This window comes from Protopterus annectens, chromosome 13.part0 (genome assembly GCF_019279795.1).
Source record: "Protopterus annectens isolate FY-2018-M chromosome 13.part0, PAN1.0, whole genome shotgun sequence".
In the NCBI taxonomy this organism is placed as follows: Eukaryota; Metazoa; Chordata; order Ceratodontiformes; family Protopteridae; genus Protopterus; species Protopterus annectens.
The window spans coordinates 1288326963-1288339444 of record NC_056747.1 but is presented as its reverse complement, the minus strand read 5'-3'; the positions used below and the strand labels follow the sequence as shown (position 1 = coordinate 1288339444).

Here is a 12482-nt window from a genome sequence, read left to right as displayed (position 1 = left end):
ATATCGAAAGTGAAGAACATTGTGCAAGTAAATGGAAATCTCCTTAAGGGGAGATTTCCGTTTACCTCAATGTAGTGCGGTCTTGGATTTGGAATATTTAAGTAGGGGGTGTGGGGGTGCCCCCCTGCCTACGCCATTTATTTATTTATTTATTTATTTATTTTTATTTTTTTACGTTATTCGATGTTTTACTTAATCGATCAGTAAAGTTCGACCTTTACTTATTTTATTAAGTAAACTTTCGATAACGTGATATAGACGCTCTCTGGTGATGTTTTTGAAGAAGTCCACCAGGTTTAACAGGCATGATCTGCCTTTGACAGTACCAAACTGTTGACTCAAGGGTTTGGAGATCGCCTATATCCTTATTTATAAGGTCTACGATGATTTGTTCCATGGCCTTACAGATAAGGCTGGCTCAGCTTATGGGTCTGTAGTTCCCAGGGTCTGTTGCTGTACCCCCCTTATGAAGGAGGATGATGCTTGCTGTTTTCCATTCAACAGGGACAACACCAGTAGTCAGGCTGTGGTTGAAGAGACTACCTAATGGAATTGCTAAGTCATGTTTTAGACCATTTAAAACACAACCTGGGATGCGTGTTTTAGACCATTTAAAACGCAACCTGGGATGCCATCTACTACCATAGAGGCTGTGTTTATGGCTTTAGAGAGAGCATTAATGATGTGCTGTTTGGAGATGCAAGGTGAGGGAGACAGAGGGAATGCTTTGTGGAATGTTTGGAGGGGACAGGGGGTGAAATGTTCACCAAACCTGTCAGCTAATAGGTTAGATATTTTCTCAGGATAAGTGTGTGTGATGCCATCCACAGCTAGTTCAGCACATGTCTGGGTCCTACCTTTTAGGTTATGGATATAGCTGAAGAATGCCATATGGTTATCCTTGGCTATAGTTGCTAAATTTTTTTCGAAGCTGCCCTTAGAGGATTTTACATGTTGTCTTATTTGTTTGTTCAAGCAGAGGAGGGTGTTCTTCCAGTGCTGGGACCTCTCATTTTTTTTTCTTAGTAACTTCTTCCTCTTGTTGTATAACTTAGAATGCTAGATGGCAACCAGGGAGGCTTGTTTTTTCTTGTGGATCTTGTTTTGATCCCATCAGGTACAGCTGTGTCAATACCTTTGTGTAAGTGTTTGTATAGGGTGTTAGTGTATACCTTAGTATAATTGTCAATGCCATCTGTAGGAACAGGAGCTTGGAAATTATTTATGCCATCACTTAGGAGGGTATAATTAGCTTTGGTGAAATTTTTTAGCCTGATTTCACCTAAGAGGGGTTCAGGTGTTATAGCTACTTCAAATGTGATTTGTGGTCAGATTTAACTATACTTGTAGTGGTGCAATGGTCACCCATGTCGGTGAGGACCAGATTGAGAATATTTGAGCCCCTTGTGGGGTTGCATACTGTTTGTTCCAGGGCATTAGTGTTAACAAAGTCCAGGAACCTTTGTGTGAGCATGTTTGTACCCGTATAGGTTTCCCAGTCAATGGAGGGATAGTTAAAATTGCCCATGACTAGACTGTTTGGTTGTAATTTGATTGACTCAAGTGGGTCCAAATGCACAGCGTGGGTATCTTAGTTCATTAAAGGGGTCCTATAGCTAACAATGACTTGAAGGGGGGGGGTCTTACCCACAGTTAGTTGAACTTGGAATAACTCCATGGAGGTTTCCTGTCTAACCAGTCTAGAGGTGTATTTATCTTTGAAGATAGATAATCCTCCTCCTTTGGTTCTCACACGTTCATTTTGACTTCTGAAAGTGTGGAAGACATTGTAGCCTTGCAAGGCTGGGGTACTCTCTGTGGCCTGAACGAAGTTTTTGTGACTGCACAGACGTCAGCATCGTCCAGGGATAGAAGTGCTTCTTGAGCGTGCAGTTTCTGATTTGAACTCCTAGCATTTAGCAGCATAATCTTTAATTTATCTGATAGTGATATTTTCACATAGGATATTTTATTCTTGAGACCTTGCCTAGAAAAGATACTATGGGGGAGTAAGGTGACAGGTGAAGAGAATCTCTGGCAAAGCAGCATAGTCTATCAACCATGTCACCCCAGGCTGACAGGAACTGGATCCCCTTAGAATGACACCAGAAACTAAGCCAATTGTTGAAGTCAGTCTTGTTTTGTTTATGTTGTGGTATCATCCTAGGTGAGGGTAGAAAGCTGCTCAAGGCTAGGGGCATACCTGCCTGGGGCACATATTTAGAGAGCTCAGTCATGTCTGTCTTCATATAGTCCAGTGAAGTACGTCTCAGGTCATTCACACCAACATGAACTATGACGGAGTCATAATGGTACTTGTTGAGAGACTTGAGTGCATGTGTGATCTGATGGATCCTGGCACTTTATAGACAGCTGACTGTAACTTTCTTCTTTTCCAGCCTGGTGACTGGGACATCTGTGTGTCTCACAATGAAGTCACCTATGACTAAAGAATTTGATTTAGATGTGCTTTGCCTTAGGGGCTTATTTGGTGAGTCACTGGTGCTTGTGTTTTTGTGTGTATTGAGTGCTGTAGGTGCTGTATAAGGTATAGCATGTTTGTGTTTGGAAGGTTTCTGGTGGTTAGGTAGGTTTCTGGTGAGTACTTCTGTGTATGATGGTTTATGTATTGACTGCATGGTTTGCATAAGGGTGTAGTATGTGAGCTGACAACCTGTTCAGTGTTGCTGTTCTGTGTGCGAGAGAGCAAGGATTTCAGATTCCTTTTGCAGATGCAGCTCTCACAAATTGTGCTCGGGTGATTTAGGAGTAGAAGGTTGTCAGTGTACATGAGGCAGTTGCTACACTATATCTCACACACACCACACGGTAGCCATTTGAAATGTTGAGATTCACTAGAACTGAGTCCCGAAATACAGAGTGAATGGCCAAAAGATCGAAATTACATATACTAAGTAGACGCTGTCTGGTTCGATTCTCAGCTAGAGCGTCTTCTGCGTGGAGACGTGCATGAATGGGCATACCTTCGTTGAAGGTTGTGCATCAGAGCTGGCAACTCGGCACGTAAAAATCTACTGCTAATCATTAGCGGACCGGAGTTCCGCTGTGGCGACCCCTAACTGGGAAAAGCTGAAATACCCAACAACAACCGTGTGTTGTGAATCTCAACATTGTGTGTGTGTGTGTGTGTCCGTCTAAACTGAATTTGAGATTTATCCTGTGTCAAGGTAATTTAATCACATGCATAAAAAGTTACTCCTTTGCGGTGCTTGGGACCATCTTGCTTGATCACTGGTTCTTTATTTAATCTGCTGGAAATTCATTTAAAACTTTGCTCAAATCTGAAACTCTGTAGAGCATTTTGGAATTCTGCCACTGAAGTCTGTATTGAATATGGCTCAGTAAACTGAATTTTATTAGTGTTAGTTAGTGAAGAAATGCAGGTGCTGACCATTTGTTTCCATTTCTTCACTAACTGGCATAGGCTCTATTTGTTTTAATATAACTACTGTAACAAATGATCAAATAATTCTGTTAACGTTAAAAAGGTGACACAGCTATTCTCTTACATAAGAAATTGGGATTGGGAGTTGCCATAATGGTTAAGGTGTTTACCTCACAAACACAGTGTACAGGGTTTGACTCTCACCTTGAGAGGAACTTGACTAAGCTTAAAATGGCCTGCAAGCGCAGCTAGCCTAATACTTACCTATGAACGTATGAAAGCATTAGCCAAGATGTAATACTGAACTAGTACTATTACACGGCCACATACAGATAAAAAATTCCGTCAAAATTACTTTGGTGAGTCCAGATGCAAGTCTTTACATGGCAGAATTGCATCTCAGTACAAGTGTTTATGTCCTGAATGTAAACACTTGTAATGTAACCATAGCTCAAACTTAAAAGCCTTCTAAATGTGGAGAAAGCTATGGATACTGATGAGTTAAAGTACTTTAAGCTTCTTTGGTTCATTGAATTGCATTACCTTAATCATGCGCATTTGGTCTTGCTGTCTTATTGTAATGTATTTTGTGTTTCTGTAGTGAGTTTTGCACAATTGTTTTTGATTTATTTTATTTAGTCCTTGTGTTCTCACTATGATTTACTCTAATGCATGCCACATGCCACTTTAGTGCAATGTTTGTCAACAGCTGCTTCAGACCTGCTGGCCACATGCCAGATCTTCAGTGACACATGTCATAAAAGGAGCCCCCCCAGACCCAGTAAACAACTGTATAAATAAAATAAACATTGTGTACTAAGTGCTTAGTCTCTGAGTCCATATTATGTTTCAGCTTTACACTGTGATTGTTCAGTTTGCACACTCTGTACCCTTGCAAAATGTGGACTATGCTAAACGGCTTATGTGCGAAACATAAGCACTTTCCAACCCTCATGCATTTGCTTTAGATACCAAACTATAACATAAGTGAGAAATGAAAGGAGTTAGGAATTTGAGTCCGTTTGCTTAATGGCAGATAGTAGATGTGATTTTGATAAATGCAACTACCTTTATTTGTTTTTTCATCTTGCAGAAATCTTACTAGGATCTGTGTTTGGTAAGACGTGGGAGCAGTATCTGGTTAAACCACTTTCTCACAGTCACATAGTTTGCAAGTAGAAAGTAGGGGTTTCAAACTCAGGACTACTAGATGAACCTGTTTGGGAACTCATATCCTTAATCCTTAGAGGTAGATTGCTAGGTGATTTAAATTAGTTCTTTACTTTACTGATGTTATTTAAGTTTTTATTCTAGATGTTGACATCAGTATATTTAGTTATTATCATTTGATTGTAATATTGCAGTTTGACGCATTGCTAGTTAGTAAATAAATGACACTGGTTGCTAAGCTGAATGTCTGACTTGAGATCTGATGTCTCATTTGGAGGCAGAAAGTATTCAGAATTTGTAATGAATCTTAAGAGTGGAAAATTAAGTTTACAAACATAACATTATAACAATGAAGTTCAACATTTCAAGGGAAAGAGATATTAATTAAGAGTCCTGTATGAAAAGTGGGAGACGTTGAAACCAGGACTGACTGGGCAGACTGTGCCATGAAGCACAGTTTAGCTTTAGATTTTTAGAAGCAATACTTGAGATATTATAGATTTACACTGGTCACTGATATTTATTTTATTATGTATTTATTTGTCTTTGTTTACCAGGAAGGTCCAACTGGGAATACCCATTTTCAGAGGAGGCCCAGGGAGAAAAGCTTTGTTTGCTTACATTGCATTATACTAAGTTCCAGTCAAACACAAAGTAGTTATATGGCGATTTACATTTATACACATGCAGTAGTTACATGTAAACATTCTAAGATTTTACTGAGGTAGCAGTTGTTAAAGAGAAAGCCCACGTGCAACTTAGTGGGTTGTACAGGCAGCAGTTATGCATAAAAATTGTTTTGTCATTTCAGTGACAGACTGAGAGTCTGTATTTGGGGAGTATCGTATGATGAACGCAAACTCTCAACCTTGTGAGGAGCACATGCAGGACTAGGATAATTAAGATGCTGCTTAAGCAGTTATTTAAAACAATTGAGTTTGATAGTTTTATTTATGTATTGATACTATGCCAGAGTTTAGCAACATATTGGGAGTACAGTGAGTCTCCTGCAACATTATTTGACTTATTTGTAAATAATAAGAATTTGTTAGTAGAACAGAGGTCCCTTGCTGGACAGTAGGGCAGTAATAAGTTTTGTAGTACAGGACATTTTTCTGGACGATGAATGAGTTTGTGTGCTGTAGTTAGTTGTGAATATGTTAGGTAGTTTCGTAGTTCAATCCAGTTTAATTGCTTTAAGCTATGACAATGATGGGGCCTACAAGGGTGATTGGTGGCAAATTTAGCTATTTTATTGTAGCAGGTGCAAGTTTCTTTCTTCTATGTATTGTTTAAGTTTGTTAGGATAGGAGCGGAATATACAAGAGTTGTCAGTAAGACAGTGGTAGCTAGAGTTTTTCCTTGCAGTATCTGTAAGGAATCCATTGATCCTATAAAGGGAGCCTCGTCTCTGGTGTGTAGATTTAATGGCGTGCAGTATATGTTGGTCATATTTGAGATTGTCATCTATTCTAATGCCTAGTAGTTTACTGTGAGTTACAGTTTCAATGACAGTATTATTTGCTGACTTTATGGTAAAATATTGTTTTTGATTTTGGCAAAGTTTTGAGGTAAAAAGCATTAACTTAGTTTTGTTGGGGTTTGAGTAGCAGGTTTATTTCTACAGAAGAGAGAAATGTTTGGGTACTGTCTTGGAACTTATTCGTTGTTGGGGTTGCACATATTAATGTTAAGTTATCTGCATACTGAACTAAACTAGCATGGTGAGTGGAGGTGTGGAAGTCCTTAATAACTATATTAACCAGTAGAGGACCCAGGATAGAGCCCTGAAGGGTACCTGTAGTAACTGGTTGAAAGGATGAGTAGGTTTGTTGCCATTTAATGGCTTGTTGCCTTCCGGATAAGTAACTTTGTAACCCCACAACAAGGAGTGTCGTGAAAGTCCTATTGAGCAGACTCGAACGAGCAGTTGCTGGTCCGAGACAGTATCAAATACCAAGCAGGAGTTGTGGTAGCAAGTAAAGTTGGATGCCACACACTACCTGGGGATTAAAGACAACTTGTCCCTAGTTCCAGTGCTAAAAACAAGGGCTAATAAATATTAGCATTTTATCTTTTTGTTCATATGTGATTTATAGAAATAAAACATTTTTTATGATGTATTTTAAAGTAACCGCATGATAGGTTGGTTATTTAAACTAAGTTATATGTTTATATTTAGCATTGTTTATTTTTAATATTTTAATATATATGATACCCAGTTTTATTTGAGTGTTATACCTTTAAGACCGGATTACAGGGATTTTATATTAGGAGGAGAATCATTTAAAAGCAGCATTTGATGCGTGTATCCCAGATTCTGATGAAGTCTGTTGCACACAGAGGAAAAAGCTATATTATGCTTTACAGAAGCTTAAATAAATTTGTGGTATCTGTTTTGTGGGTATTTGTATTTGTAGCTGTTTTTCTCCAAGTTGTTGTATTAGTTTGTACAGTATCAAATACCTTTGACAAGTCTAAGAACATGGTCACAAGGAGACAATTGTTTCTGTGATGGATATGAGTTATTACAGTGATTATTTTGTATATTACAGACAATAAAGAAATAAGGTACGAATTAGGCATAAAAAGTCAAACCACTGACATTTCATGTCTCTTTGTTTACAGAGTAATTCTGGAGAGTGACGCACAGCAAGTTGTACAGAAGGTCAACTTTAGGGTAAGAGTCTCTGTTCACCATGTTACCTAAACATTTCTGGTTTACCACCCTCTAAATGAACTTCAGAAATGTGTACAAGCAAGTCACAGAATGTAAAATGTTTTGTGTTTTTGTAGAGGAAAAAGTGTAACATTGTAACCAAGAAAAGGTATGAGGGATACCAGAAGGCTAATAACCATGAAACAAATGAGTGATTACTTACTATTTATTCATTTATTAATTTAGTATTTATTAAGTAGATAAGCAGTTTTAAGGTATGGTAAAGTTTTTTTTTTATTTCTTGTTAATATTTTATACATATCATTTTTAGGTACTTTGCTAAAATGGTTATCAGATGTGTTTTTAATGGATGTATTTCAATATATCTAAATGTATGATAGTTTTAAAGTAATGGTTGGTTTGCCATAATGGCATGGGGGACTGTGTTTTTCTTCTTAATTTATGTAGGTATAAAGAAAGTGATGCAATGGTTGTTTTTAGTTCTGATGAAGTCCCTGGTTTGAGGGACAAAAGTGCTCAATTTTTACACTATTAAAGGAGATATTTTACCAGTAGGAGTGTTTGCCTCTTTCGTTCTCCTTTTGGTATTACTTTTTTGTTTGTTTTTTTTGTTAAAAGTGTTTCATTGTCTGGCAAAAAGAGTTAAAACGTGTCTGTATCTTGCAGGACATGTTAATAGCTTTTTGGAGTCATCTGCTTGCCTGCTTTCCTTGAAAGAGATCTCGAGATAAAACCTGCTAGCAGCTGTATTTTTAAGTGTCTTGTAGCATAGATTGATGTCTGTTAATTTTCACTGTACTGTGAAGCTGTATCTGTAGGGGGTGTACTCAATGTCATTTTTACACATGTGATGGTCTGTTGAAACAAATGGAGATGTTATACAGGCAGTGGATTTGTTTCATGTATGTAGTGCTTAAGGAATGCAGAGGTTCCATTTTCGTATGCTTGAGCCATTTTACTTAACTTTAGTTTCCTAGATGGACACAGTAACTAGTTCTTTCTTTGGCTAGAGCAGAAATCAGCTACCGTATTTGCTAAATTAGCTGTTTACTGCATGAAGGTGTGTTGTGGAAGCTTCTCTTAGAGATAATACTGTCTTCTGCAGGGCATTTGTAGTACTACCTGTCTGCACTTAGTGATATTTACTTATTTCTCTCTGGCCTCCACTGAAAAGGGACTACTTGCTGTCCAGTCAGACTTTCCAAATAAATAAATGTAAACAAATCAATAATTCTTCTGATGATATGGTAGAGAGGCTGAAGAAATGGGCTTTTTTAGTCATGTTTTTCTGAAACTATGTAGAAAAAACTGGCTAGTAAAGTGTACACTGCCACGTGCAGGATAATCCCATGTAGTATAAGAAAGGGGAATAGTGTTATCAGTCATATGGATGGTATTGGCTTTGGATGTGCCTTATGTATTGCCTTTTAGACAACTGTTAGAGGTTGTGACACCCCTGCACTGGCCCAGTAATCAAAGAGCCTCAGTCCTGACCACTGGCAACAGTGAGGGAGGTACACAATGGGAGGATGACAAGTACACACAGCAAAGTACAATTTCCCTTAAGAGCACACAGAGGTCACAGTCCGTCTAGGGCTCGTTTCTCCCCCTTTCACCAGAATCCCAATAAGACTCCCCACTGGCACAACTATAGGGTTAAGATGTCAGCTGAGGAGCCAAGACAAGACCTCCAGCACCCTCTCTGTCCAACAAGTGCTTCGTGTCCCTGCCCAAGTAGCTGCACACACAAACTTTGAGATTTGATTTATATACAAACACATACACGTATATACACACACACACACACACACACACACACACACACACACACACACACACACACACACACACACCTGGGGAAGGCTGACACAGGTTTACTAGCTATGTCCCCTTCTGCCCAGGCTATAAGGTAGTTTTCACTGGCACCAACCCCTCTTATCAGCTACTATAAGGCCCTTACAAAGGGTGTCCAGTCATACTGTGTAATGTTACTATATCCAAATGGTAGTTCTGACCAAGCGCCAGGCTATTAGGAGTGGCTTGTACAGTGTCACAAAATACATATGCCAGTACCCTAAGAGCTTAAATGTCTCACAAATCTCAGCCACAAAGATAGATTTAAATATATTTAATAATAAATATTAAAAGAACAAGACAATAGTCAGTGCACATAGTAACTTCAGAGTTCAAAATCACAGGAAATATTTTAAAACAACATTGCAGAACAGTCTCAAATAAATACAGAAAACATGACTAATCTTTACTTTGTTCCTATCTGTATCTAAGAGAGGTACTATGCTCTGAATCTTATTTACAGACAGGTGTAGATGTGATGATGAGTGGATGTTTCCAGGTCAAAGACAAAATACAAAATGCACATTCTCTCTCTCTGAGAGAGTTCCCAAATTAATATCAAACATTACTGCTGGGTTAGCTTGGGTGACATCACTCTGTCACCTGCTTTCAGTTCCCAGGCTAAACCAGAACCTAATAGGATTTAACATATCTGTGTTAAAAATGCATGCCTCTCAGATGTTTGCCAGATCTTGGAAGGTGTAAAACAATAAAACATTTTACATTTTAAACTTAGTAATTATTTTTCTTTCAAGACAATAGAATAAACTTCTAGCTCTAGACATTGTGTCTGCTATTGAACTGAAACTAAGAGATAACATCTTTTGTTTATGGCCCAGCTGTAAAGTAACTTAACCTGAACTATTCTTAAATTCTGGAGGTTAATCTTCTATGTTCCAGCAGGGTATGCTGTGGTTACATTCTTGAAGCTCAGTACGTAACATACAGTTCTGTATAAATCATATCAATGTTCACAAATGACATAGAATTATTTACAAAATTCCAGATAGCTGGGCTGGCAGCATGACAGAGGTTATTGTCATTACATGTTAAATTCTGGATTTGTTTGGTTTGTTCATATACTTCAACTGAACATAACCATTTTCAGTGAAGTGAGCTCCATTAATGCTAAATTAGATAATTTACGATATATAAAACTGTATAAAATATAAGCAGATAAATGGTAATACAGCATAACATGTCTAGGTTTATGCATATATTAAAATACTGCAACAGTTTATTCTGGGTGTGAGAATACTTTTGTTTAATCAATTTAGTAATTTCATTCTAACTTTACAGGCTTCTTCATACTGTCTTGATTAACAGGATTTCTCATTAACAGGGAGTAACCACAGAGTTAATCATTCAGAATTGGGGGAACATGAAATTCTCATTATTGGGGATTTGATGTTTAGAGGCCTAAGAAATTCGTTAATTAAGTTTAAGAAGCAAAAGATCATGGTTTCATCTTTAAGTGGGAGTACAGTAAGAGATCTTAGCATGGCTATAGAAAAACTGTATGCAGGGAAAAGAAAATATGAAATAGTGGCAGTGGTTGGTGCAAATAATGATATAGGCAGGACAAATGAATGGAAATTTACTTATTTGAGATTAATAACTTTATCCATTTAACTGAATCTTTTAATTTTGTTTTATGTTTTCTTGATGTATTCCTTTTAGCGTGTTACAAGCACCTTTTACTTAGGGACACAAGGAATTTCACCAACATTATTAGAAGCTCATTCAAATGGAGGTGGCCCAGATCTGTGAGTATATCCTTTGACCTAAAATAGGTCCGAAGGAACAACACAAAATGCTAGGGTATACTCGCAAAGGTAGAGGTAGGAAATGCACCAGAGACAGGTATCTCTCTGCCTTATCAGTCAGCCAGTGTCCCGTTGAATCCCCAAGAAATATATAGTAGACACTCCATATAAACAGTAGACAGAAGTTCGTTTCTCAGTCCTTTATTATTGCATCCAAGAGCTACTTAGTGTTACAGATATCTACTGAGCATTTTTGGATGGATATACCAGTCCTGTCTATTTTACTGGTACTAAAATACCATTTTTAAGTCTAAAAGGACTAGGACCCTTTCTGGATACAGGTCTACTTTCCCTTTGCAAATATACCCCAACATTATTAGAAGGAAATTAAAAAAAAAAACAGTAATGGTTGTGACAAATTGGGAAGAAAGGCAGTTTAAAGCAAATTTTGTTTGGTCGAGACTTTATACAGCTTAGGCATGTTGGCAGAAGATTTCTAAGCAAGATACTTAATTAGACTGACAGCCTTTTAGAAGGAGCAAAGAACAAAGTAGCAGGGAGCTGAATATGTATCCTGTTTTGAAGGTGCCTTCTTAGTAATGCTAGGAGTTTAAATAAATAGTTTAATGATTTGGAGGTCAGGACCTAGGCTCATAACTAGAATATATTCATCTTTACTAAAACAGGGTTCAGTGAGGTGAACAAGCCTGTCCCCTTTAGGTTACTTTGGAAATCACCTGTTTAGAACAAAGAGAAAAGGAGGTGACGTGTCCATATATGCCATCTCTTATATATCGTCAACAATGGTTTGTTGTGCTGACTGTGAAATTATAGGGGTTAACTTTCTGGAAAGAGGTTACACTTTTGTAGTTGCTTGGTTTTATAAATTTCCATCTTTATATAGTTGTGAATTAAAAGTTTTTAGTGCAATTCTTGAAAAGCATTTTTTTTCCAGGGGTATGGTATGATTGTGGGTTATCTAAATGCACCTCGTGTAGCCTGGGACAAATACTACCTTGGCAGGGATGTTACTTCCAATTTGGTTAGATGCAGAGTTTGAACTTGGATATTCCCTGTTCGTTCTAGAGCAAACAAGGGAAGGTGATGTCCTTGACGTTGTTCAAATCAAGAATGATTTAGTAACCAGTTGTATGACTGAATATGGACTTACCGGTTCTGATCATTTATGTGTTTAGTGGGAAGTTGAAAAAGAAATACATGTATTTGGTTTAAAGAATAATTCTCCAATACTGAAATATTATGAAACAGACTATTCAGATATTAATAATGAACTACAAAAATGAAATGTATTATTTTGTTTATCCTTTCTTGACTGGGTTAATCCCACTAGGCTAGTAACCACATTTCAGGGGAGACCCACTACTAGGGGAAATTTGGCCAGGGCATCAAAGAATTTCTCCTACTCTTTGGAGTGCGGGAGGGCTTCTACAGCAGCATGGAAGAGGTCTAATGTCTAAGGGAAGGAGCAGTATGTAGAAGGAGAGAAAAGCTTTGGAGAGATTGCAGGTGGAATCGAGAAGTGTTTAGCTGTCTCCATGGAGAAGGAAGTAAGTGAGTTTGTTGAAGTGATGGAGACAACAGGACT

The 12482-nt window shown here is 37.8% G+C and overlaps 1 protein-coding gene across 6 annotated transcripts in view; it reads left to right on the top strand.

Annotated features, from left to right (window-relative positions):
• Window positions 1–12482, top strand: part of COPZ2 (COPI coat complex subunit zeta 2) — a 670348-nt gene that overhangs the window by 277900 nt on the left and 379966 nt on the right. For all 6 annotated transcript variants that reach the window (XM_044055305.1, XM_044055308.1, XM_044055307.1 and 3 more), the window contains exon 7: window positions 7205–7256. In XM_044055305.1, coding sequence (XP_043911240.1) covers window positions 7205–7256 — 52 coding nt within the window. The remainder of the gene's footprint in view (window positions 1–7204; window positions 7257–12482) is intronic.